This window comes from Eleginops maclovinus, chromosome 12, assembly GCF_036324505.1.
Source record: "Eleginops maclovinus isolate JMC-PN-2008 ecotype Puerto Natales chromosome 12, JC_Emac_rtc_rv5, whole genome shotgun sequence".
Classification (NCBI taxonomy): Eukaryota; Metazoa; Chordata; class Actinopteri; order Perciformes; family Eleginopidae; genus Eleginops; species Eleginops maclovinus.
In genome coordinates this window covers 14,417,748-14,445,375 of record NC_086360.1, presented here as the reverse complement: position 1 = coordinate 14,445,375, position 27,628 = coordinate 14,417,748, and the positions used below count along the sequence as shown (strand labels likewise).

Sequence of the window (27,628 nt, the reverse complement as noted above, 5' to 3'; positions counted from 1 at the left end):
TTTCCAAAGCGGTGAAATGTATCGAAAGTGCTCTACCCGTTGTCAAAATAGATAAACAATCACTAAGCTGCAGTGGAGCTGCAGCAGCTCCTGCTCTGTGCCTGTATTTCTCTTTTAGGCTCATAGTATACTCAGCGTGAGGATAAAGCATAGGATACAGTTAAAACGTCTCTGTTTTTAGTTCGATATTGTCGTCGTTCTTTCCTTTGCTCAATATGTTAGCTAAGTTAGCCAATCAAGCTAGCTAGAGTGCTACATGATTTTTTCCCCCCACACGAAGAGAAGGAGGGAGGAAAACTATAATGAATCCTGATGGCTTCACCATCTGCAGTGGAAAAAGGTCTGAAATGCATGTTTTTACCTGTTGTTACATTTTAGCTGGACTCAACCATACGTCTACGCAAAAAGCCTCTGCAGCTAGCAAAGGGTTAGCCATAGTTATTTTCATTAACTTAACTTACTGAAGTTACTCAAATAACATCAAATACTATTGTTTTATTGTGTAGGGATTTCTTGTTATATCTTTTCCGTCCATTTCAACAACACCTATGTAAACAATGTGACTACTGTTGACTAAATAATAATCAAACTGAGTGTGCTCCTTAGTTAAAGTAAGTGTTGTACTTGCTTAGAGAAGAAATTAAGAGTAAACAAATTACATGTTTGTATTATAGCAACATGGCGAGTGGGGGACAGTTGTTTGGCTCCTGACCCGAGAGATGGCACCCTGCGAGAAGCCACAGTTAAGAGACTGACCTCCATCTCTCATAATAATGAAACTACAGCATGGCTGCTATTCACTCACCTTGAAAAAGGTGCAGAAGATGAAGAAAAAGAAGAGGAGGAAGCTGTTCCTGTCTCAAAACTCTTGAGACCAGGGTTGAGTAACTTCATCCAGGAGAAACCTGTGTTTCCCTGCAGTGTTACAGACACCAGACTTTGTGTCCCCTTAGAGTTGAGTGATGTTGATGGGGAAAGTGTCCCTTACACCATCAACAGATACCTGAGAGAATACCAGAGAGAAGGTATCAGGTTCATTTACAACAACTACATCTGTTCCAGAGGTTGTATCCTGGGGGATGACATGGGCTTAGGAAAAACTGTACAGGTACGAAATAGTTGCACAGACTTATTTTCAAACTTAATATCTGATTGATTTCTCGGCAGACTCTCTTATTTGACTTTTTCTCTAACTCTTGTTGTTATCTTAGGTCATTGGTTTTCTTGCTGCTGTGTTGCACAAAACAGGCACATGGGAGGATATCAAGAATAACAGGCCTCAGTTTCTGCAGAGTCAGGCACCCTCCAAGCAAAGTAAACCCAACAAAGTGGGTATTGAAACACTTTACTTAAACAACATATTTCATGAATCATAAAAGATGTCAGGATGAATAAGTACTTACAGAAATTAGTATTCATTTGTCATTGTTTTGTGTGTCCATGATCTGGTCTAGGTGTTCCTCATTGTGGCCCCACTCTCAGTGCTTTATAACTGGAAAGACGAACTGGAAACATGGGGTTACTTCCAATGTGTGGTGGTCCACGGGCTGAGGAAAGAGGATGAGCTGGCTCGCATCAAGAAGGGACGCATTGAGATCGCTCTCACTACCTACGAGACCCTGCGCCTTTGTCTTGATCAGTTTAATAAGTAAGAAACATGCTCAACTCACTCAAGCAAAAAAACCCCACCATAACTGTTTCCTGATTGCATGGATTTAATGTATTTCTCATATGCGTAATTAATGTTTTTTATTAACAAATACACCTTTGCCCTGCCTGCAGTATAGACTGGTCTGCTGTGGTTGTGGATGAGGCCCACAAGCTAAAAAATCCAAACTCTCAGATCACTCAGGCCATGAAGGATCTGAAATGCAAGGTCAGGGAGAGTTTTTGTCATTGTATTATTACTAGTGTGTAACTAGATATACTTTTGGTAGATGGCATTGGTGGTGGCTTCAGGAAGTGTAAAGTCGCACATCAAGTACACATCACAATATTGAAGAAGAAGAGAGAAGAAGAAGACAATATATCGAAATATGTCCCCATCATAATAAGAAAATTAACTAAGCAATTATATTTTTATCAGATCAGAGTTGGTCTCACTGGCACCATCTTACAGAACAACCTTGAGGAGCTGTGGTGCGTCATGGACTGGTAGGTGGAGACCCTTATATGTGCAACACTTTTTCCTTTTCCATGTTATAAGCATGCTACCTAAGTAGCCTAAGTAGCGCAAGTGATTTATATACAATTTGCAACTTGGTTTGAAAAAATGTTTCCTGTTAGCTTTCATACGTTTCATTCTATGAAGGGCCATACCTGGTTGTCTTGGCAACTTAGGAAATTTCAAGAACAAGTTTTCGGATCCGATTGAGCAAGGGCAGAGGCACAGTGCAACCAAACGTGCCTTAGCTACTATGAGGAAGGCTGTCAGAGCTCTGGTGAGGAAGATTTCCCATTGGTTCCTCAGAAGAACTAAAGCTCTCATCAAGGACCAACTGCCTAAGAAGGATGACAGGGTAAGATTGGTGAAGTGTAACGAGACTTTTGCATTTCTGGAAATTCACAATTCACCATCTACCTGACTATATTACCACATTATCCAGAGATCTATGATGTCTAAAAGCAACACTTAGACAAATGTTGGACTGTGTTTTTTCCCTAGGTGGTGTATTGCTCCCTGACAGACTTTCAGCAGACTGTGTATCAGACAGTGTTGGACTCTGAAGATGTGATGTTAATTCTGAGGACTTCAGAGAAATGTGACTGTCAAAGTGGACGAACCCGCGGACGCTGCTGCTATGTAGTTAGTTCACTGCTTTTACTATTCTGTGCCTCTGTATGCTGTGTTTTGTAATAAGCTAAAATTCATTGTAAGGCTTGAGCTGTTTGCTGCAAATCTGAAATAAGTGAAATTCACCTTTGGTATAGATTCATACATGAAAAACTTTGTGGGGGGGGTTCATTCCCAAACAAATGTTGGGACAAAGTTGGGAAAATGTGTTTTGTGTGATTTAGGTGAACCAGTCCTTAAAGGATCCAATTAGTACGTCTGCATCCTACTTTTTAAGTACAGTGAAATGCAGTACATTTTCAAAAAAACAACATCATGATAGCCTATTACTAATGCCTATTGTATTGAAGTTTGGGAATACCTCTTTAATGTTATCATTTATGAAAAACTCATGTGGTTGAAAACATTAAACATTCAAATAATATGTGATTCTTTGTATTGCAGAAAAATTCAGAAGGTGCACAAATAAAGACTTTGTACTTCAGTTACTTGGCAATATTGAGGAAGATTTCAAACCATGCAGCACTGCTTCAGTCTTCTGCCAGCACTAGTAAGAAACAGGTGAATCATGTTAACCTATCACTGATTTACTGCACTTGTTCATTAAAACTATCATCTGGTAGTTTGTCCAGACTTGGAGTCTCTTAGTCTGGTTCACTATAACAACTCATTTGTATCCTCCAGGAAAAGTATGTGGGGGGCATCTGTGCAAAGGTATTCCAAAAGTTTCCAGACTTTGTGAGGAGATGCAAAGACGAAGCATTTGAGGCCTTGTCAGACCCGCTGTACAGTGGCAAGATGAAGGTATAGTTTGGGAACAATGGCTCTGTCATCTGATCATTATGGGTTGTTTCACTGCGAGTGACTATATCTGTGTTTTCTTTCAGGTTTTGCAGAAGCTGCTGAACCATTACTTGCAAAGGAGAGATAAAATACTTATTTTTTCTCTCTCAACCAAGGTGAGAGCTCTGTTGTTGTGTGTACCTTGTGTTTATTTAAATGTTTGCAAATGTGATTGCAACGATATATATTGTGAGATTCGGATGAGCAACATGGCAAGATGTTTACCCGTAGGAAAATGATTGGATGTTCACATTGATGTTATCTCACAGAGAAGTATGCTTGTTGGTTTTAGAGCCATACACTCGGTCTTATCCATTCAGCCTTTCAGCACACGAACAGGCCTAAACACACACTTAATTGCCACTGCTGTAAGGGCAGATTACTTGTTTGCCGGAGAAATAGGAGCAGGTGGCATGGTGTTTCTCATGACATAGATTAATAGGTGAGCCTTTGTGTGGGGGCAATTAGAGTTTTAAAGATAATTCAACTCTGCAGAGTGTTTATTGTTGCTGTCACCTGAGACAGTTATACTATTTCTCACTGCTATGAGGTCCTATTTTCATGACCTATGTTTAGCTTTTTTGCTAATCATAAAGCACTTACAGATTTGATTGTGCAAGACTCCACATCACCCCTCTAGTATATCTATAAATATACAAGCCTGTGGACATTGTTAGTAAAGCCTTTGCTTTTTATCCCCCATACAAACTCTTCAACCTTAGCCATGGTTGAATTCACAAGATAGATGTACCTTTTTATTAACTGTTGTTTTCTACCCGTCAGCTGTTAGATGTGTTGGAGAGCTACTGCATGGCCGAGGGGCTGGACTACATCAGGTTGGACGGAACCACCAAAGCCAAAGAGAGAGTCAAGATTGTCAAAGACTTCAACAACTCTCCTCACATCAACCTTTGCCTAGTTTCCACCATGTTAGTCAAACATTGAAGTAGCTTTTTCTTTAGTTTTATATTTACATTTTAAACCTGTAGTGGTTTGTTTAAAGAACAAGCACTTTTAACAAATATCTTTATCTTTGTTCTACCAGGGCAGGCGGTCTTGGTCTGAACTTCGTAGGGGCCAATGTAGTTGTACTCTTTGACCCGACTTGGAACCCAGCCAATGATCTCCAAGCTATTGACAGGTAGACTGTGGGCCAAGTATTCGACGACTTCACATATTTTTTTTCTGATGCTGCTTATCTTAACCAGATTCAGCTGCCAGTATAGTGTACCTAGTAATATGATGTGCTGACCAGCGCTTTTGTGTTGACATGTTTGTTTTTGTTTTCAGGGCATATCGAATTGGCCAGTGCAGGGATGTGACTGTTCTTAGGCTGATCTCATTGGGCACCGTAGAAGAGGTTATCTACCTCAGACAAATTTACAAACAGGTACCAGATAATCTTAACAAACAACCCAAGTCAAACAAAAAAGCTCCAGATTTTGTTTTGACAGTGTTTCCACATGTCCTATCTTTCAGCAACTGCAGTGCTCCGTTGTTGGAAAGGAGAGTGCGCGGCGGTACTTTGAGGCAGTGCAGGGGCATGGTGTCCATAAGGGGGAGCTGTTTGGGATCAAAAACCTCTTCAGGCTGCAGACCCTAGGGTCATGCCTCACCCGCGAGATACTAGAGGTTAGATAGCCTCCATGCCGTTTTATTGAAGATGTGTTTTGACGTAGCGTTCTGACTGGACTCACCTTCTTCCACTGATTCATGTCACAATACAATGTTTCACAAAACAGTCAAGAAAATATTTATTTTATTTTGAGTTTACTGATGCTATATGTTGTCAAATTGACTTAACTGTGGTCTCTTTTAGGAACTATAGAGGCATACTGCACTGTTATTTCCTCAAATTTGAGAAAATCAGGGACATGCATAAAAAACTTAAATACACATGTACAGACCAGTGAAATTGAAAACTGAACGATAATTATTGTGTTGATGATTGGGACATAATTGAATTGATTGTTGTTATTGACATGATTTAAGTTTGATAAATGTGTGTATCACTTTTGCTTTCCTGTCAGCGAGAAGGACAAGTGGAGGCCGGCGTAATGACAAGCAGCACATACACGGGTGAAGAGAAGGAGGAGGAAACGGGGGGCGTTAGCGTGAGTAGTTGTGCCCTTCTCAGAGACCCAGAACATCAGGGCAGCCCCCTTCCCATCCCTCAATGTGTCTTCTCTCCCAAGCGGCCAACTCATCCTCCCAATTCCCACGTGAAAGAGGGGCTACCTCAAGCGGGGACCCTTCCATCTGTCAGTCAACCAACTCATGCAATCTCATTTCACTTTATTGCTTTAGCTGAGACTATTTCTCTTTGTTCCTTTCTCAATTCTTCTTTTCATTCCATTTATAATGAAAAATATTCATCTTCCACTGTGACAAAAGGAGACATGTTATGCTACTTTTAAAGGAGGAACTTGGAGAAAGTAACAAAGGGCCAAAATGGTCCTTATCTTTATCACGCTGCTGTAGGTTTTAAAGTTTGTAGGTCCCTCACGGCAGTTGTGGGTAGCTGGAGTTCAGAAGATAAGAATACATCTATATCATATTTTTTTATTGGCAGTGAAAAGTAACAAAAAGATTATTGGAAATGGCTCAAACAATTCTTCTTTGACATATAATCATATGTTCATCAACATATGGCTCATTTGGCTAATTTCACATCACATTAACATCGATGTAGTTTGACCTAAAAATATGCCTACATTTTCAGAAGTTTCTATGGAAACCTGCAACAACTGGAATCTTTTGTCACTGATTAGGAACGGACTGTTCCTGACCCTTTCAAGCGCAAAAATATTTAATAGTGTTTTATAAAAGAATCATAACTGCAATGCAATACATTTTGGGTGGAGCATAACTTCAAGGCTTTGGCTTACAAAAAACTCAATTTTACACTCAAGTCTTTGTGGTTTTGCAAAACTGAAGGACGAGGTTCTCTGTGTGCTTCTCACTTTCTCTCTAATGCAGTGTGCAACAGCTGGATGTAATTACTTGTGTGTCCTGATAGAAGGAGCAGACCACACTGAAGCCTATCTTCTGCTTTTCAGCTATTTATTTACACAGCGATAGCCCTTATCATCCAGTTCCCAGCCAGGTCCTTTTTACTGGGCTGTTGCTCCACTGAGGCTTTTCAGATTCTTTCAAAAACACAGAATACACTGGGGTGTCTTAACACGCACAGAGAGGGGCTGGAGGCGTGTGAGCACCAACATGCACACAAGAACTGCAGAATTGAAGGAAAATTGATGAAATTAGAATCACTGTTGGTGGTCGCTCCCATAATGCTCCCATTCATACAAGTCAAGGAAATGTTATGACCCCTATCTTTTGATTCATATTACATCATGATCGAGGGCATGTGTCACATTTATTTTTATTATGATTTATTTTAACAAACATCTGTTTTGTGTTACACAATAATATCTCACATGGGCTGTTCCACTGAAAGATGGCAAGAACAAGGGGAGTTGAGGAATTTGAAGCCGATTTGTGCTATTTTGGAGCTAAATCTTTCCCACACTGTCTATTTCAATTTTTGACATGAATTTCTATTACATACGTTGTATTGCATTCTATTTGCAATCAGTCCCCAATTTCCAAGCTGATGGTTTGTACCGTCTCATTTTAGAAAGCTGGAGATTCCCCACCTACAGATGACCTTGTATCGAATAATGAACCAGCCAAGGATAACCGAGGTGCATCAAAGGTCCCAAGAGGGGTGCTGGACTTCAGCAGTGGAAGTGAAGACGATGAGGACGACCAGGGTCTTAAGAGAAAGGGTTCAAAGCCCGGTGCAGTGGATGGCAACAGTGCTGCTGCTGGTCCTGGTCGAATTACTCTCCTTCAGCATGGTTTCTCCAGGTTCCTCGAAAGGGTCAAAGGGAAACCAGAGTCAGCAGAAGGGGACAGTAGTCCAGGTGTCGAAGAAAGCACCTCTGAGGAAGAGGCTGTGGATCAAAATATGGAGGGTGCCTCCTCTGGCATGTGCAAGAGCTCTGATGCAGGAAATGCTTCAGTCTGTCTCCCTAAATTGGGAATGAAAACCTGGGACGTCTTCAGCAAATCAGACATAGGCGACAGCAGAATGGAGATAGTGGCAGGACAGAGAGGGTCTCAATGTTTAAACAGAGTGATGGAAATGCCTCATCAGTCAAAAAGAAACCCAACAAGCTCAAAACGTTGGTTTCAAAAGTGCGCCACTTTAAGGGTTACTCAGATGAATCAGAGGATTTGGACATAAAGGCAAAGACATGGCCCAAGAGAAAGACTCGAGGTAGTGACGGTTGCAGAGGAAATGTAGACCACGACAAAAAGCGGTTAAGTGCTAGTGTTCGGGGCAAGGCCAGATCAAAATACACAGAGGACATTGAGCCATGCACATCTTCAGAAGAGGAACACACTCCTGTTAAGAAAGGGAGATCTCCAGGATGTCCCTTAACCTCTCCACAGATCGAAAGATCCAGGTTTGAGTTGCCAAAAGATGGGCAAAGAGCTGCAACCATCATGACAGAGAGGCAGGGCATGCCCAAAGCTGTTTCATTTACAAGTCTGAAAAGACAGACGTCCCCTGCATCCAAAGGAAAGGATGGAACTATCGACAGTGTGCTAGGTAAATTCAGTACCTTCTATTAAATTATTATAATTCCTAATGAAACTTCATTCAATATTAATGATGTATATTTCTGATGAAAGGGGGTGTACACGAGGTGTTATACACCCACTCCAACCAGCGCGTTGTGGGCGGGAGCAAAGCAGAGGAGCGGATGAGCAGAGCTGCGGTACGAGACGTGTTCGAGCGCAAGATGTACTCTCAGCTCCCGGCCAATCACCTCCTAGGCACACAGGAGGTAATAAATAAAACTGTGATGTATCTTGCCATGCCAAATCGGATTAGATCAATTCAATTGTATTTGAAACAACTTAACCAACATGAGAGTGGAGGTAAACATAATCGATTTTTAGTAGCTTAACAAGGTCTCAGTCGTGCTTGATGAGTAGCAGCAGGGTTACCTTTACCTTTCAAATCTGTGGTCCCTAACGCCACATGTTTACATGCGTTATCATGCGACTCATCTCAGCCAAAAATGTTAGCTCTGTCAAGACTTTTGGCCCTTTAATGGAGAGTGCAGCCAAAAATAATCAAAAGGGGGGAAAAACATGTTGGGACGCAGGTCAAATTTTAACCCGCACTGCTGTGTTGAGGACATGGGGAGCCTGCTCCACCCTAATAACTGGGGCGCCCCAGACGTCCTTAATTTTTAAAAGTGTTATTGTTTGGTATCTTAAATGTTTTTGATTGTACCAGAGTCTGTCATTGAGCCCGCTGGACAGTAAGCCCTGCACCACTACTCTCAGACTGGAGAAGCCCAGTGTCGACCATCCAGTCAGCTTTGCCAACAAGAGTGTGCACCACACCAGACACACGACCCTCATCATTGGAGAGACTCCTCATGCCATGTGCAGGTACTGAAAAAGGTGTCAGAAGAGATGAGCTGAAATAAAGAAAGACCAAAGGCGACAGCAGATGGGATAGTGCAAAAAAAGCTGAGGATAAAAAATAATAACAAATGTCTGTTGTAAAATATAAGATATGACGGATAAAGCATGGAGAGGGCAGGGACGAGGACCAAAGTTATGGGTAGATGTAGTTAAGGAAAAAGGACTCGATGTAAGGGGCAAGCATGGTTTGAATAAGAATAAATCAGGGAATGAAAAGAAGAAAGGTGGTCTTTAGAGTGAAGTAGGAAGAGAGGGATTCCTGGCAGCGTAGGGAAGGAGGCCAAAACTTACCACAGGTATGGTGTTGAGCGCCCCCACCTGGGCCTCAGGAATTATATGTGTGTGTGTTTAGCGAAAGACCACCTCTGAGCTTTCCCTCTCCACCTATTTCCCAGCATCATGCCAAAGATTACCCAGCTATGTTCAGGCCAGACTGTGCTGGAGTTTTCCCCTCCACAACCACAGCCCTCCTGACTCTAACCAAAAATGATCGCCGGAGGACTTCCAAACCCACACTGATGTACACACTTCCTAACAAGCATTCACACACATGTACAGACACACAATACTCAAATACACACCTCTGTCTCTCCGACTGCATCACCTCCGCCCCCCACCTTCCCAAAACACTCATATACAGACACATTTTATGGTTCCAATCTCACTTCCCAAGGGGAAGCCTGTATCTCTGCCCAGAGGCTCACCAGGGAGGGAAACTAGTATACACCAGTTATATTGATATCCCCTCAATTAACCTTGCTGTTTAATGATTTGAAACCACATTCACATCATGTTTTACTGCTTTTACTTTTATTTATTGTTTTTCCATTGAAAGCCACAAATGCCAGCCAGCGACTTTGAAGTATTTCTGTCCCCGAGTCTGGTGAGACCGATGTTTTAATGACTGCTTTGGAGCTCAGGAAAAACATTTGATACTGCATGGGTCTCTGAATATGAGCCTTAATATGTGGAGAACTATTCATATAAGCCTAGGCCTGTTGGACCCACTTAATATGTGATTAATACGATAGGTTTCCTGTTTTTTTTAAAGACAATATTTTAAGTGGGATTTAAAGGACCTTACTGTATGCTCACATGTGCCTGAGTCAGGACTATCTGTCTATCTGTGTGAATATGATGTTTAATAATAAGAGATATTACTAAACACGTACACTGTTTTCTTTGTTGCATGTTGTTTGTCACACTAATTGCTGTCTTCGTGTCATTTGTGTGCTTGTGTTTAGGAATCAGCTAGAGGAAATGGCAGAACAACTGAAGTTTCCCTCAGTCCATCAGTTTGCACGTGAGATTCTGAGTAACAACTCGACCCAGAGACTGGCCTGGCTACGGCAATATTACACATCACTAAACAACCCTGACGTTGACAAAACGGTCACAGACAATTTCCCAGAACCTGATTCTGCACCAACCTCCTTTTCAAAAACTACCTCCACAACATCCACCAAAACATCCCCAAAATCTCAAACACATAACGTAACCCTGCAAAAGGAACCTAAAAGTAAGCCTGAAACTCCACAGAACAATGTTTCTGTTCAGAGGCAAAAGTCTAGACACCCACAAGACGATGTTCCTGATCCCCAGACAAAGCATAGAAGCAGACAAAATAATGTTCTACTTCCACTGCAAAAGCAACATATCCCACACAAGAATGTCCTAGAATCTCTAAGTGATGTTGAAAGCCTTGAGTCAGACGAGCAAGAGGAGACGGTCTGCAATGCCAGAGGACATAAGAGGACAAAGATGAATAGTGTTTCTGCTTCTGGAGCCTTCGGAGTTGGTGGTGGTCTTGGCTTGGTTAAGGCCAGCAGCAGTGGTCTGACATCTGGGGAGGTTTCTGCTTTCCTGAACTGCACAGACAGAGATATTCCTTCTTCTCAGGACCTCCGCCATGGGAGGTCCACCACATTATCCAAACCCACAGCAAAGGGAAGGGAGCAAGGGCAGAAACTGTCTTCCAGGAGCAGTGAAACTGTTCAAGGTCAGAGAACAAATCCTCTGACCTCTTCTCCTCCTGAGCCGACCCCATCTACTTCCAGTCAACATTCCCTCCTCAAAGATCTGATAGGAGACACCTCAATTCTGGATGATCTGCTAAAACCCAAACCCAAGGGTGGCAAACAGAGGGGCAGCTCGAAGACAGCTCCTGCACTGTCCAACGTGTCAGTGGAAGCATGTCCTAACACGCCTTTTACGTCCAAAATCACTTTTCATACTGATTCTGGGGCAGCAGGCCTTATAGACTCCATATCCTCTCCAAACACAAACAACCCACCTACACCTCAGGTGGTATCAAAGGGCAATCGCAAAGATATTTGGGACATCCTGAAAGAAGGAAACGAGGAGAGCATCAACAGGTTAACAGACCCGGCAGAAGTACAGAGGGTTTGCGTCAACACTCATATTGCAGCTAGACGTAGGTCAGGGAAAGAGGAGAGGCAGAGTCTGTGGAAGCCTAATGAGAAGTTCCTGTGGAAGAAATGATGCAAGAGAGACAATTTAATTTGATTCTGTGCTTTGTTTACTTTTGCAGTTCTAAAGAAGATGCATACAAATATCCTCATTGAATAGTCAAGGCAGGTTTTCTACCTCAGACTTTCTCAGCAGTTTCTTTTGTATTATGTTTGCCATTTATTTGACCCTTTTTAAAAGTGTTTTAGTTTTTTAGTGTCAATATTTGAATATATTTATTGTTCATTGAATTAGTGAGTAATCATATTGCTTGATAAACAGGGTGTTTGAATAGAACATTTTTTTACATTTGATGGAAGTGATTGCCCCGTAAATTGTTTTGTTTCTGAAATAATTTTCACATTTGCATTTACTATGTAGTAAATCCTGAAGCCATCCCAAAAGGGGAATATAGTCCAACACAAATTTCCAAAGGGATATTTTCTTATTCTTAGAGAACCCAAATACTCTACAATAATGTAAAACAAGGGAAGACCATAAAATGCTCGCACTTCAGAAGCTGTCAAACGCCATCAAAGTTATCAAATGTTTTTCATGTTTGCTTTAAAATGTACTCAACCAAACTATACAAAGTGTTTTGCCTCTTGTGTGCACATGTAGTTTAAGTTCAGTATCAAGGCCCAGACTGTGGCTTCACTTGATATGATGATAAGTGGGAATCCCACTCCGCTGTAGGCATTAGCTATCATCGTTATTGGATACCACGACTGCCACCGGGGTGGCCCTGCAGAGATATCACTTAAAGCTCTCTAATGGCTGTTATGTCTCCCTCACTTTGAACACATCACTGCCTCCCACTCCCCATGAGATTGTATATTGTGTAGATGGTTTAGTTTCCCTGCACAGGTGTTCTGCACAGTAATCTGATCGTCTGTGGCTCAGCTCAGTTGTGCTGCAAACACCCTTACGGTGGGAGCTGCTGTGCAATTAGTGAAATAACAATAAGCAGTTGAAGACTTAGTGGAGCTGGGAGAAGAGGGATGGCGAGTCACTTTCACACTCATCTGTCCACCAATCCTCTCGGTTAAAGTGTCTGTAAAACTTTGGTGATAAATAATTTGCACCACTCCATACTCCACGCCTTAGTTGTAATGTGAAAAAGAAAGGCCTTTATGTGGGTGTATGTGAACGAGCGTGCATTCATGTGCTAAACCTCACAGCTGTGTCTGCCCTCTTTTAATCTGAGAAAGTAGAACCCTGAAGAGTGCTGCTCTGTGTAAGTGGTGTGTTTTGTTTAGCAAAAATGAGAAAGTGCTGATAGCTATCAATAAACAAAAGAAAAAAGGCTCTACGTGCCTCAACAGAACACGCAATTCAGTTAGGGTTTGTATGTGTGTGTGCTTGTGCATGTAGGCCTTCTGGGTGGTAGATTGTGACGATCTTCACACACGTATACCAAGGCCACACATTTGTCACACCTGTTCAAATCACAGACAGAATAAAAAGCCCTTTCTCTTACCCCAAACCCTTCCCTCTCTGCTTTTCACATTGTGTTTCAGCCTCAACTGAGAACCGCAGATCCCTATCTGTCTCATTTTGGTCATAGTCTGGTTGAAGTAAGATAGCAGAGAGGCTTTGCCTTTAACTGACAATAGAAAGGCTCTAAGTGACAGTGGTTGGAGGCTAATGGAGGCCAGCTAACATGGCTCAGTGGCAAACAAAGCTCTCTTATCTTAAATGCTAACAGCAGGATTCTGTCAAGGATCTGGAGTGAGACATACAACCCCCAGGACTGGCTACTGACAATGTCTCAAGTCTGTCTGCTGATTGCATTTTATTTGTTTACATCCTGTGGTGTAATTTGCAATACCTAGAAGGATTCACGAGAAATAGTGAAGGTGTGTTCCAAATCTCCCATTAGTGTTTCCGCTCTGTGTCAAGGGCAGAGTGAGAATTCTGTTTATATTTCCTGTCACTTTAAACTGTGTGTGTAAGACTGGTATAAACGCCACAGTCAGAAATCGCAGCATAGGGTGGCCCTTGCAATGTAGATTTATTTTCAGATGTCAGGCTGTGACACCTAGTTTGATTTGATTTGTTAAAAGCTGTGAATGAGTGTTGACCCGTACTGACCTGGGCCTCCAGTCCTTTTTGGCTCAGGTTTCAAAATAATTCATTCTGCACTCTGTTGAGAAGGTTTGCAGACACCAGCAGAGTCTGATAAAGAACTAGCTCTATTTAAATGCATTAAAGACCCTAGAAATGAATGTCTAATAAGCAACAAGAAAGGTAAAAGGTAACAGAGGGTCGTTGTGGGTCATACAGATGTGTGTTTATTAGGATAATTGTCGCAAATAATCCGATTACATTTTCTAAAGAGCCATTGAGATCCAATTCGTTAATTTCTTACTTGTTTTCCTTATGACCTATCAACATAGGTGAAGGAGGTTTTGGACTCTACAGCCAGTAATCAAACTGTATTACCCAAGCTAAGCTTATATTTGAACAGGCAAAGAATAATATATTATTTAAATCTCTCCTGTGTCCAAACTCTGCAGGTGCACATATTCTGTTTGACTTGAAAATATGGTCATGTTATAGAAGGGGATTGAAATGCCTGTCCCATCCAATTCTAATTTGAGGAAGCCCAGACAAAACACAAATGCAGAAATGTTTCGTGAAATAATCCACCCCGTGTTTACGTGGGATTCCATCACAGCAAGAATCTAAGCCTTTAAGGCTCTGCAAATACGCATCATTTTTGTAGGATTCTTCTTAGGGCCACTGTAACAATGTAAGCCTCATTAAAAACATCTATTTAGTTGACCATCATAGGTGTTTATGAGGGAACAGGATAAACTGTTTGTATCCAAGGCTTAATATCAAGGTGACTCAGCACACAAACAACTCATATAGGGGGGGTTAAAGAGTCCTCATGTTGTTATGGTAACAGGCTGAGGAGGTCTGTAAATGTGAAAAAGAACAATTCCCCTTCTTCGTTAGAAAATTACACACCATTTGCCCCTCATTCCTATCCAGTTACCCGGGCAACTGTTAGCTGTAATTTGGGTTAATTTACTGGCTCCTGGGCCCTTCCGTTCCCCATTGTGCCCGTCCATAAAAGAGATATAACACAGATGCACACGCACACACACTATGTTTTGTTTTGCAGTAATGCACATGGTAAAAGGACTAATCCTCACTTATATTGCTTCTCCTCAACACCGCTTGAAATAGACTATGCCTGAGAATATCAATGAATTGCTTTTAAGGAAAGCTTAAGCTCTGAACACCTGTACATAGCTGTATGATGACATACAAGAAGTGCAGGAATTATGACTTTAATTTTGCACAAAAGACACTCGTTCTCTCTGAACCTGTTTGGTCTTGAAGGTGACTGGATGAAGGGAGGTCTACTCGATTGCTCCTTTCAGAACAAAAGGAACGGAAAACTGTGTGTTTTCCCATAGGGTAAATATTGAGAGAGCAGAGATATAAACGTACGGAAGAAAGGCTTTTCAGAGCCGCCTGGATCTCTGTTGCACTGCCAAAGGCCTGTGCGTCACTTGATCCATTGTTTAGTGTAGAGAGTACTCGGTAAGCAAGCGGCTGCCTCCCTGCTCCAGCTGCAGCCTCTCTACTGTTTATGTTTGCAGGGCCTTTCTCCTTGAAGTGAGGCTATACAAGCAAAGCTTAGCCATATGTGAGCACTGGGCCGTCAGAGAAGTCACTGGCGTTTTCTTTACACTTTTTCTGATCCATCTCTCTCTCTAGAACATTTCCATTTTACCCTTTCCCTTTCCTCCATCCTCTTTTATCCTCTCTACCTCTGTTCCTCTTCCTGCATGCCTGCTCCCCCTGCCAGTCCCTGACAGCCGGCTCTTTTGGAGAAGATGAAGGGTTTGAATTATCTTCTTGAATTTCAAAGACCTCCATCCTGGATGGAAGAGACGTGGTTGGTATTATTACTCCTGTGAGAAATAATAACCCCTAAAATATCCTCTTTGGGAATGAATCTCTGTGTGCTCTGCAGCAAAGTTTGAGAGACAAAGTGGTAATTATGTCACAGAAATATTTCAGTATAAATATTCCAATATTTATACTGGTGTGTCATTCTGACAAGCACAGCACATTCAGGAGAAGCCATTCAAGCAAATATGTCAAAAGTGGGTAGTGTATGTAATTACCTTTTGGAGATGTATTGCTTTCCGATAATTTACTCAAATATATTTGATTGGGAGTTCAGCGTTAGTCCAAGTTGTGGGTAAATGGCTTCCTTAATTCAACAATTACCATGTTAGATTGCTTGTTCTGAAGAATTTAGGTGAATGAGTTCTAGACTTAAACTAAAACTCCTGGGTCAACCTAGAAAGTTATTCGAGAGGCGGGCTTGGTGTGTGAGTGTGCGTAAGTGTCTGAAGGTTAGTGGTCCTGACCTTGGCTCCTGGGTGGGCTGCAGTGGCTGTGTGCTTGTGTTGGATCATCTCTGGACCCTTCTGTTTACTGAAACAACAAGCAAGCAGTGTCCAGGGAGGAGAGAGGAGTCACGCAGGGAGCATCCTCAAAGGCATCATCTCACTCTTTTTCTTTTCCCTGCTCACACACACACACACACACACACACACACACACACACACACACACACACACACACACACACGCAAACACAATCTCCTCATAGAGAGACTATTGTCGGAGCCCTGACCACCCACAAAAAGGGATGGTAACAGTGCAATGAAAATTATGCTTTTCCTTTGACCCATTTCTTGATAAATCTCTCATCTGCTAGAGGCGTTTGTCGTGTCGAAGCCAGTTTGACCTGATACATTTGTTAATATGATCCCAGTCATGGTAAAAACTATTATTCGGCAAGGGAAGAAGAGAAGCTCTCCTACATTGATGCTCTTTAATGGAATAGAACTATAGCCTGACCTACACCCTGTGATTATGAAAGTAGTAATAATAACTTATTGACTCTGAGGGCCTCATTTGATGTTAAAAACACTTTGAAAAATTGTAAATGACAAGGTGTCATAAAAGTGTTTGACTCACTAAATTGCAAATCACCTCAGGTAAGGAAAGTCCCTGCTTATGAGCAACCGGTGTAAACAACTCTCTGCTGCAGGTGACACTGCTCAGACTGCGGCTTCTAAGGAGATGCAACTACAGGAACATTAAAGGTAACACACCCAGATGGAATTTCCCAGTGGTGGAGATTGTTTTAATAACAATTTAAACTGATAATTTAGACAGATCAAAAATATATGTTATGGCAGCAAGGCGCGCATGCTTGTTTGTCACTTAATGTACATTTATATTAGATCCATTAGATCTTGTTTCCAACTTCTTTTGCAGTATAATTTACTTTCTTTTCTACAACTCCTGACCTAAACTCAGCTGTGTGTGTGTGTGTGTGTGTGTGTGTGTGTGTGTGTGTGTGTGTGTGTGTGTGTGTGTGTGTGTGTGTGTGTGTGTGTGTGTGTGTGTGTGTGTGTGTGTGTGTGTGTGTGTGTGTGTGTGCGCGCGCGCTTGTATGACAGCAATCAGTTAGCCCTGAAATCTTTATAGGTGGTGCCCTCTAGTGGCCATGTTGAATGTTACATAATCACAGGAATTTCTCATAAGAAAAACTACACGCTTGAGTGTTTTATTTGGTTTTTAAATATATAGTAATTACACCCCACATAAACCATTTTGTAGTATGTGTAATATGTAGAAGATGAAGGCTTAAGAGTAGTATGTTTCAGTGGTACAAAAAATAGTTTAATACAGGGTCCCCGTTAGGAAATTAAGTGGAATACAATAACTTCTTAACTGTTAGTTTGCTTATTTATTTATTACCCTCCCAGATCATTTTATTACCAAACCTGTAACCATTTTTTCCAAAGAGTACTTGCCAGTCTTCCTCGCGTGGATGCTATGCCATTAGTCATCACTAAAAGCAATATTGTAAACGGATGCATCCCTTAACTTAACAGAACCTTACACAAATAGACAGACAGACAGACAGACAGACAGACAGACAGACAGACAGACAGACAGACAGACAGACAGACAGACAGACAGACAGACAGACAGACATTACTCAAATCCAGAATTTGTTATATATAAAATGAAGGAAGTGAAGGTCACAGTAACCTGTTCCAATGGCAGGCCAGTCAGTACAAAGTCATACTGTGCAATCAGACATTTTTCAAACTCACAGAACTTTATTTAGTTTTTAAGTTTTTATAAACATCATGATGTTTGAAGATAAATATTTACAGATACTCAATATTTAGGGATCTGTCAGAATGCGCTTTTACATTTCCAATCTTAAAACACTTACAAAAGTATATTTAGAGATTGACCATTATACATATACATTCTAAGAAACGAAAATGAAACCAATACAAATCCAATACAGCAAAGTGATAGCAACAACTAAAATCCCTTACTAAGAAACTCCATTATTAAAAAAACCAAAAATATAATCATTTTTTTAGTTTGCATGGGCCTTTGCTAATGAAATCACACACACACACACACACACGCACACACACACACACACACGCACACACACACACACACACACACACACACACACACACACACACACACACACACACACACACACACACACACACACACACACACACACACACACACACACATCACCACCACCACAGTAGTAGAATACATTATAACGTGTTATAAAATAAAATATCTAATATATTTGATATTTATATGAATGTGTTTTCAGGTGTTATGTTGCTTCATTTTCTTCTCTGTAATGCTTATCTTTAGATGTTTTTTTTGTGAATAACACTTTCTCAATAAGCATCACATGCCATAAATAAAGACTATACTCATGTGAAAAGCTGTTATTATCTTTTGAACAGACAGCGCAGGCATAGATCATCTAAACTCGGGGTCACTCTGACCTACCCCCTCTCTCTTTCTCGATCTTTCTCAAGCCGATTTTCGTATTCCCTGCACTATCTCTCATGGGGAGGATCATTCATCACGGCTGTCTAAACAGCATGGTCAACCCATGATAAGTGACTCTTTAGGTCAGACATCTTGGTAGGACATTCATATTCAAACAGTTGCGTGTCTGCATCTGCCCATCAAAGCCATGTCTTGTATTTTAGAGTGTGTATGGTGCTGAAGGTGTGAGGGGTGTGAATTATTTGTTTGTTTGCTGGGTTTAATCAGAACTAAGACAGGTTATTGCTCAAAAACCTTACCATCGATCAGTCACAAAGAAAAGAAAAGAAAAGAAGAGCTTATCACCATTGAGAAACATTTCTGCAGAATCCAACCTTTTATGAGCATTGCAGGGACAATAAAGGTCCTAGTTCTTATCTATTTAACTATCGTATAATCACCTGAAACTAAGAATGGTTATATGTTCTACACACTGAGCCTTTTAAAGGAGTATTTCAATGTATTTAAATGTATTCTATTAAGAGCTTCCTATTCACATACAGAAAATGAATACTTCACTGGAGTATTAGAAACACATTTCAAGTAATGTTCACAAGTTACAATAGTCCCCCAAAAAACAGAAAACCTAGGTTTGTCAACACTAGTTCCATAATTATAATTGATTTACAGAAATATCATGGCTATAGGTTATTTATTTTTAATATGTTCAAAATTTGAAGTTGCACAGATGGACACCTTCAGTGCTGCTTTCTTCTTCACATAGTCCTGTAGGCTGCATAGCATAGCCTCCGCATACAATACTTTGAGAGGAATAGACTGCAGTAACCAGCCCTGTATGCACACACACACACACACACACACACACACACACACACACACACACACACACACACACACACACACACACACACACACACACACACACACACACACACACACACACACACACACACACACATTATCAGTCTCTATACTTGGCATTATTTGACATAATCAGATGGTAAGCTAGAAGCCAGTCACTAAGTCTTACCAGAACTATGTGACAGACACTTCCATGTGTTTTGTCTCCAGCTCGGAGGTACAGCAGGGAGCTTTTTACAAACTCTTCTGGTGACAGAGTTACTACGTTGGGTGCTTGATATGCTGTCATTCGAGTGGAGACCCCAAATGGAGCCACTGTCTGAGAAAACAGGCAGAATATAAAAAAAGAGGAAGTGTGTTAAATGTTTTTTAAAGCCACAGTAAAGTTGACAACAACTCTCTCCCTCTTCTTTTGATTACCATTAACAATATTGAGGGTGAGTCTCTATATGAATCAAAGTACCTGTATAATAATCCCTTTATCTTTGTATTCTGCTTGAAGACCTTGAGAGAATCTCTCCACAAACACCTGTAGAAAAAACATTACAGCTGAGTGATCAAACAAAGTGAGTTAGAGAAACTATAGGTTGAGTTGGGAGGGTGTGCTTACCTTAGATGCTGCATACAGGCTGTACAGGGGGAAAGGAATAGAGGCAACTCCAGACGAAATATTTAAAATGACCCCCTTACCCCTGGAGGCAGAAAAAAAGATTTGGTCTTACATTTTTCCCAAACTCAATTTAAATAATGCATTTTAGGATTTAATTGTAGAACACATCACATATAATGGAGAAAATAGATGTAGGAAACCTGCTCTCCATGCCTGGAAGGATTATTTTGCACATCTGAGGAAAAAATCGAATACATCTGATTTGGGACAAATGTAAGGATAAATTCATTTGTTTTGGAAGAAAACAAATAATCCATCACTTGCACTCACTAAATGTTGGATCATTTGTTTTGTACCTAGTAAAGTTTTTTTTCTTAAACTACACACCTGTCACCAAGAAGTAATTGTGTGCAAGAACTAATATTACAGTACATTGTGACCTAGAGTTAAAATGCTAAAAATGTCAATTACACTCTTACCTTTGCCATGGTTTTCACATTGCAGTTTATCACTGTTGTGATTGTCTGAAAATATAAATAAACATTTATAAGCGTTGTTGATAATTAAGGGAAAGAAAATACTGATGTGAAAAAGATAAAGTTATATTTAAAAAAAGAACTTCTTGAAAAAGACAATTCATGACTTATTACCTCTAAAAGACATTTATCAGGAATACTTGGGCATAAGTAGACGTGCAAAAAATACTTTGTCTTGTGTTATGATGAAACTAATGCAATGAACATATTAAGAGCTTAAGGATACATGCATTGCTTTTTAGTGTGTATCACATCAACAACAACAACAACGACGACAACAACAACAACAACAACGACAACAACAACAACAACGACGATAACAACAACAACAACACTAACAGACAAATCTAAAACTGCGAAGGCACCACTGACCTGGTCCAGGTGTGCAGTCTCAAGGAATTTGCAGGGGATGAAGCTGGGCAGCATTCCTACATTATTGACTGAGGTAGAAAATCAACATCTGATTTTAAACAGGGAAAGAAATCTGAAGATATTAAGTTCTGAATAATGATCTTTTTTCTGGTGTCTTTGGAGGCTGTTAATGTTTCAATCATACAATCATTACATGTACTTGTGTACTAAAAAAACATTCCAACCTAAAACCCCAATGTCGAGGCTCCTAATCTGATCCTCGATTTCACTGAAGATGTTGTCCTTCATGAAATCTGTTACGATCACTTTCACCTGCTGCCCTGTGGTATCACCTAACAAGAGGAAATGTAGGGTCAACAATACACTGTACATTGTTTATTTTATCGCAGATGACAAACAGCATATTTGTGTATGAAATTCAAGTTTTAAAAGCTGTCCCAACAAAAAAATGATTTTTTACCTATTTCTTTAGCCAACTGGTCCAGTGTTATTTTAGTTCTGCTCATGATTACCACGTTCATCCCTTTTTCAGCCAGCTGAGGGAAGCAATGATACAGTTATGAACGGTTGGAGGAATGACAAATGTACAGTGGCCAGAAAATAATTAACAGATGTGCATCAAATAGTTCATTATCTTAAACTGCATAATGTGCTGGGCAGAAAAGAAATAGATATAACCCTTGTTACCAAAGTTTGAAAACAAAAGTGTAAAAAAACCCCCCCCCAAAAAATGCTACCCACAAAACGTTAAGATGTGTAGTAGGTGTTCTATCTTAGTTATTATGTTTAACTTTGGTGTGCTATACTACAATTTTGAGTAAATATATGACATGCAAAGTCAAGCAGGGCTATTGAAAGAATCACTTACTGCAAATGCATATGCTCTTCCTATTCCCTCTGAAGCACCAGTCACCACTGAAATAGGGATGTAGGGTTTAGTGTCAGAAATGTATTAGTTGTCATTTTCTCCTGTAGTTTCCATTCTTTTCATTCCTAATGCCATGGGCACCATGAATCAGGGCTGTACTACACCAGCTTTCTTCCTCTGCATTCAGAAAAATCCCAGGATTGTGTTTGATTACACTATACCCAACCCATCATATTCTAACAGGCTGTACTGAAGCAACATGTTCCACAGTTCTGATAAGATATTTGCTCAGAACAAAGCTGTTTGTTTCTGAGTACTCACTACTCTCCCATCACATCCTGACCCTGATTACAAAGATCATCGGCTCTTTTACTCACTTTTTTCAGTCATGAAGTAATGTTCATGGCATCATTACTTATTCAAATACGGTTAAGCCTGTTTAGCAGGACTGTGATGTAATAATAAGCCATTGTGGGAAAAATCTAATGTTTTGAGCTCAAAAGATAAACTGAATGCTCTTTACAAATGAGTGCAAAGTCCTTAAAAAATTAAAACAGTGACAAAACAGAGGAAAAACTCCTTTAAAAAAATAAAAGCATTACTGTGCATCATCTGTGGTGCTGTCATAATAAACTGGACAGTTGTCGTGAGGAGAGAAGTGGTTCTGAACGCAATGTGCTTGTTCACCACTCAATATTTTAACCCTCACTTTACAGCACAGACGATAAGAATATAAAATGTGACTCTTTCTAAGATTTCTGGGGTTAGGGCAACAAATTCAAACTTTTTTGCAGTTAACCTGCTTATCCCAAACATTTATCAGGATGTGGAGATCTGATCAATATGCCTCCCTTTGGAGATATGAAGAACTGGGAGGAGATCCTCTGCCCCCCCCCTCCATAACAAGAGGTGGGGATAACATATTCCACATGACCCAGCTGCACTTAAGTAACCCCCATTAAGCCTGGAGATGGTGCTTGGCAGTCAGAACTCTTGGCCACCCTGCTCAGCCTGCTGCCATCCATACAGAATCACACACTAACAGCTAATAAAAGAATTAATCAAAGGTCGCTTCTGTAGATATAAAAATATGTGGATGGTTTATTGCTAAACTTTTTACACAGACATCAAATACATATTGTACTCCCTATTAAACCCAGTTTCCTAGTGCCAGAAATGTGTTCTCTTGTTCCCAAAATTACAACGCTGCATGCTGATTCACAGTGAGATCATCAGTGAAAACAAAACAAATGTCCTACTGGATGCCCTTATGGCAGATAAACATTATCAACTTGACTATACACTTTGAGTCACTAATCATGATAAATATAAACATCAGGGTGAACATGGAAACAATATAGAAAATATGGTATCAGCTACATCCGACCACACGGACAAGCAATACCATCTCTGTGTCTAAGTCATGAATATGAGTTGCTCATCAGGATATGGAAATAATTTCATCACTTTGTTGGCTCTCTGTTGTGCCTCTACTTTCTGGCTGGTTGAGGTTTTTCAAATGTAAACATTGGAGTGAACACTGAGGAAAAGGTTAAAAGATAGCCACCAGCTACAATCTGGAAATTCAAATCATGCAAATGTGATTTCAAATTATCAGGAAAAATAAGAATAAAGAAGGCAGTGTGTATAAAGCCTAGAACGTACTGTTCTGGTGTCTGTTTTCCCCTATGCTGGAATGGAATGAACGATGGCTTGAGAAAGTAAGGGAAGATCAGCCCATATTCCCTATGTTTCTTATTGAGCTTTTTTAAGCACTGTGGGAGACTGAATTACCTCTTCAGAAGATTCTGAAGAGAGCTTTGTAATTCAATGAGTCTTCCCAGGGACCTGCAGAGGAATGTTTTGGTGCAATTAAAATGCACTGACACTGCACTCAAGTTAGTAGGATTCCTGCAAGATTAATTCCTTGCTCCAGCTGAAACAAGTATTTGATCCCCCTTGCAAAACATGCCTTAGGGGAAGGAGGTTATCAGCCAATATTTTACAATACGTGGCCCCTTCCATGATCCCCTCGATGCAGTGAACCGCCCTGTCCACTTAGCAGAGAAACCCCCCCCCCACAAGCATAATGTTTCCACCTCCATGCTTGATGCTGGGGATGGTGTTCTTGGGGTAATAGGCAGCATTTCTCTTCCCCCAAACACGACATGTCGAATTGATGCCAAAGATCTTGATTTTGGTTTCATCTGACCACATCACCTTCTCATAAGACTTCTCTGAGTCATTCAGAGGTTCATTGGCAAACTTCAGATGGCCTGTACGTGTGCTTTCTTGAGCAGGGGACCCATGCGGTTGCTGCAGGATGTTAATAAGTTATGGCGCAGTGTGTTACCAATAGTTTTCTTGGTGACTGTGGTCCCAGCTGCCTTCATTGATGCCCCGAGAGGTGAGATCTTTGATCGTGGAGCCCCAGATTCAGAGCAATTGATGGTCATTTTGTGTTTCTTTCCATCTTCTAATAATCAAACCAGTTGTCTTTTTCTCACTAAGCTGCTTGCTGATGGTCTTGTAGCCCATTCCAGCCTTGTGCAGGTCTACAATCTTGTCCCTGATATCATTAGACATGAGTTCCACCATGATCGCAAGATGTCTTTGGTCTTGCCCTCAGGTGGATAAGGTTGTAATCTGATTTATTGACTGTGGACAGGTGTCTTTATCCAGGTAACGAGTTGATATTAGGAGTACGTTCTTAAAGCAAGAAGACTTATTTAACCGGTCCTTGGGAGCCAGAATTCTTGTTGGTTGCAAGGGGATTAAATACTTATTTCCCCCAATGAATTGCAAATCAATTTATATCTTTTTTTTAATATACATTTCTGGATTTTTTGGGGGATATTCTGTCTCTCACTGTTAAAATAAATATACCATAAACTGTTCATTTCTTTGTAAGTGGGTAATCTAACTAAATTGGCAGGGGATCAAATACCTATTTTCTCCACTGTATTCAATCAGTTACTTATTTAACTATAACCCCATCGCCAGTAAGCATTTGGCAAATAAACCCAGAATAAAAATGTTCTTTCATATGTGTCAATTAAGCAGCAACATGTTTTGTAGATAACAATAATTGATAAGATTTTGATTCTGTAAGCAGCTGCAAGGAACTGCTCCATAAGTATTAACACATTACCAAATAGTTGAAGGGAAAGTCAGAACTTGCCACAGTTCAAGCATTAAAGAAGTGTAGTCTTGTATAACAGTGTATGGTATACACCAGTCTGAAAATGGAAACTGTTCCTTATCTTTGAAAGCTTTACAGCCACATTTCTGTTTGCATGCATAGGCATATTTGTATAATTGACCTTCAGAAATAGCAATGTACTCATACCACCATAATAATTTCACAGTTTGAGCTTTATCACACAAGTGAGTTGTTAGTTAAAGATGTGACTTCAAGGAAATGTCTTCCCCTCTGTCTCCCCCTTTCACCTCTGTATATCAAATAAAGGCTCTCTTCGGCTAGAAAAATACCTTTAAAAAGTGTGAATGACAACTAATGTCCTAGCATATATTATCCGATATATGACTTATTGAAGGTCTAACATGAATAAGAGAAAATGCATGTACAAACAGCTCACCTGCCCACTCTCCCAAAGAGTTGAAAAAAGACTGTGACAGTGGAAAACATATGCTTGGGAAAAGCATCCTACTGAAAAGCAGCAGTTTTAATCCATAGTGGACAATGACTACAGCACCAAGAGTGATGAAAAACAATTCCATTAAATCCATACTTGTCCTGCACAACAAAAAACTCTAACTTAAGCCTCTGTGTTGATGTCCGCTCTGAGTGATTCACCTAAAATAAAGCACGAGAAAAAGAACAAAAAAAACCCAGCAGGAGGACACTCCCATTTCTCCCACCAACGACAGACCTTCAACCCTCACACACATAAAAGTATATAAATTTCCCTCAAAACTGATGAATCTTTTCACAGAGAATTGCAGGCTGCCGATAAACTCTGAACTGAACTCAAAAATCCCAATTACACAAATTTCTGATTTTGGGCTATTTCACTATTAACACAAGAAGCACACAAAAGTTTTTCTTTTGCCATCAGCACTCCAGTGTGTGGTCAAATGCTTAACTCAAACTAATCAATCATTATGAGAGGATCTTTTATGGTCACTGTTGAGTCTGGATGAGGTTACACATAGCAGTTTTCCTTGAGACATGCTTGATCAGCTACAAATACCTTATGCTAAGCCATTTGAGAAAGAGCTTCCAGTGATATAGTACGAGCCCATGCTTGCAACATTTCAATCCGAGATCCGAAGTGTGGAAAAAACTAAACTGCAATGTTTTCAAAAGGAATGTGATCTGATAATGATCCTGCCTGCAGAGCTGCTTTCTTTTCTTTTTATTTATTTAGACATGTATTGATCAGGGACACATGCATTGAACATTATTCCATATGAAATACAAAACAGATGTCATGAATACAAGTTTCTAGCCGAAGCTAATTTGCATCCCCTGTCCCTGGTGAGACTTTTGCTATTAAAACAGAGTTCATGAGCAAAGTTAAAAACAGTACAGAAACACTAATAAACAAAACATATAGAAAGAGACAGAATCGATACATAAACAATAGTCAAAAACACAAAACATAAAGGGCAGGACACTAAACGAGTACAGTAGTATATAAAAGTCAATGTTCACAGGTTTGTTTCAGTTTTAGCCATTGTTTTACTTTGGTGTTAAAAGCCTTGAGCTCTGTCAATGTTTTTATTGCAGGTGGTAATGTATTCCATAGGTTGGCACCTATTACTGAGAAGGATGACTGTCTGAATGTTGTCCTGCGTTTCACTGTTCTACAATTATTGCTTGTTACACTCCTAGTTCTAATTCCACTGTTTTGTTTGTTTACTACTTGGCAGAGTATTTCTGGAGTAAGGTTGTTCACAAACTTGAAAGTCAGTTTTAAGAATGAGAGGCCTAGAAAACTGTCAAAACTTAAAAGATTATGTTTCTTGATAATTTGGCAATGGTGCCATCTAGCAGGTTTATTATCCATTACTTTCAGTGCCTGTTTATATAATGACCTAGTTGGTGCCAGTGTTGTTTGAATAGCTTGACCCCAAACGGTTGTACAACATAAAAAATGGGAGAATATCATTGCATGCATGAACTGTTGTGCTGTCTTAAGGAGTGTATATTGTCTAATCAGATGAAAGCAGTTTAAAATGGTTTTGACAGTTTTACACAGACTCTTTACATGTCGATCAAACTTCAATTGAGAGTCTAAAATGACACCTAAAAATTTGAACTCGTCGACTTGGTCTATCTCTATCTCATTAATCTTTATTCCAGAATTTTCATTGGCTTTCCTCCTAATTGAGACGCACATCGACACAGTTTTGTTATAATTCAAGGTTAAATGATTATTTTGAAGCCACTGTGACACACCAGACATTTCTTCTAACTGTAGTTCTGCTGCCATCTGTGGAGTTTTTGCAGATACATTTGAATAAAGTGATGGCAGTTTATGACTATTTTGGAATACATTCAATGCAGTGTCATATTAAATCTCACATGTGCAGGTTTCGAACATGTCTAACTATCCACTTGAAAAGAAAAAAATATATATATAAATAACCATACAGCAAGGGATATGCCTGCAACCGTTGTTTACATCAATGGATATCAATAACCTACTATTAAAACCCTTGTTGTGTATTGTATTGAACTCATTCGTTTTTGTTCTCTTCTTACTGTACTCATTCATAAACATATATGAGCATCATAAATTTTGGATACAAATAAAAGTTGACATCAGGGGTACACACATTATGGCTCCATTCATTCATGACTGACAAAGCACGCCTGCCAAACCTAATGCGTCATCAGAGTGCGCC

The 27,628-nt window shown here is 40.2% G+C and overlaps 2 protein-coding genes across 2 annotated transcripts; one reads left to right on the top strand and one right to left on the bottom strand.

The window, feature by feature from the left end:
* Positions 1-68: 68 nt before the first annotated feature.
* ercc6l2 (excision repair cross-complementation group 6-like 2) lies at positions 69-13,004 on the top strand. Its single transcript, XM_063897848.1, is given in 21 exon segments — positions 69-340; positions 675-1,108; positions 1,212-1,328; positions 1,455-1,648; positions 1,783-1,876; positions 2,087-2,154; positions 2,312-2,519; positions 2,666-2,806; positions 3,239-3,355; positions 3,479-3,598; positions 3,682-3,753; positions 4,421-4,566; positions 4,683-4,778; positions 4,928-5,027; positions 5,117-5,269; positions 5,668-5,751; positions 7,278-7,728; positions 7,731-8,258; positions 8,342-8,496; positions 8,955-9,112; positions 10,393-13,004. Coding segments are annotated over 21 exon segments (4,722 nt in total). The 5' UTR covers positions 69-312; the 3' UTR covers positions 11,651-13,004.
* Positions 13,005-17,794: 4,790 nt separating this feature from the next.
* Positions 17,795-25,568, bottom strand: hsd17b3 (hydroxysteroid (17-beta) dehydrogenase 3). The gene is made up of 11 exons (XM_063897849.1): positions 25,354-25,568; positions 21,755-21,801; positions 21,347-21,422; positions 21,111-21,218; positions 20,887-20,954; positions 20,458-20,502; positions 20,179-20,213; positions 19,979-20,060; positions 19,832-19,897; positions 19,538-19,687; positions 17,795-19,338 (listed from the first exon to the last, which is right to left on the bottom strand). The coding sequence occupies exons 1-11, from the start codon at positions 25,502-25,504 to the stop codon at positions 19,195-19,197; spliced, it is 972 nt and encodes a 323-aa protein (XP_063753919.1). The 5' UTR covers positions 25,505-25,568; the 3' UTR covers positions 17,795-19,194.
* Between the last annotated feature and the right edge of the window lie 2,060 nt (positions 25,569-27,628).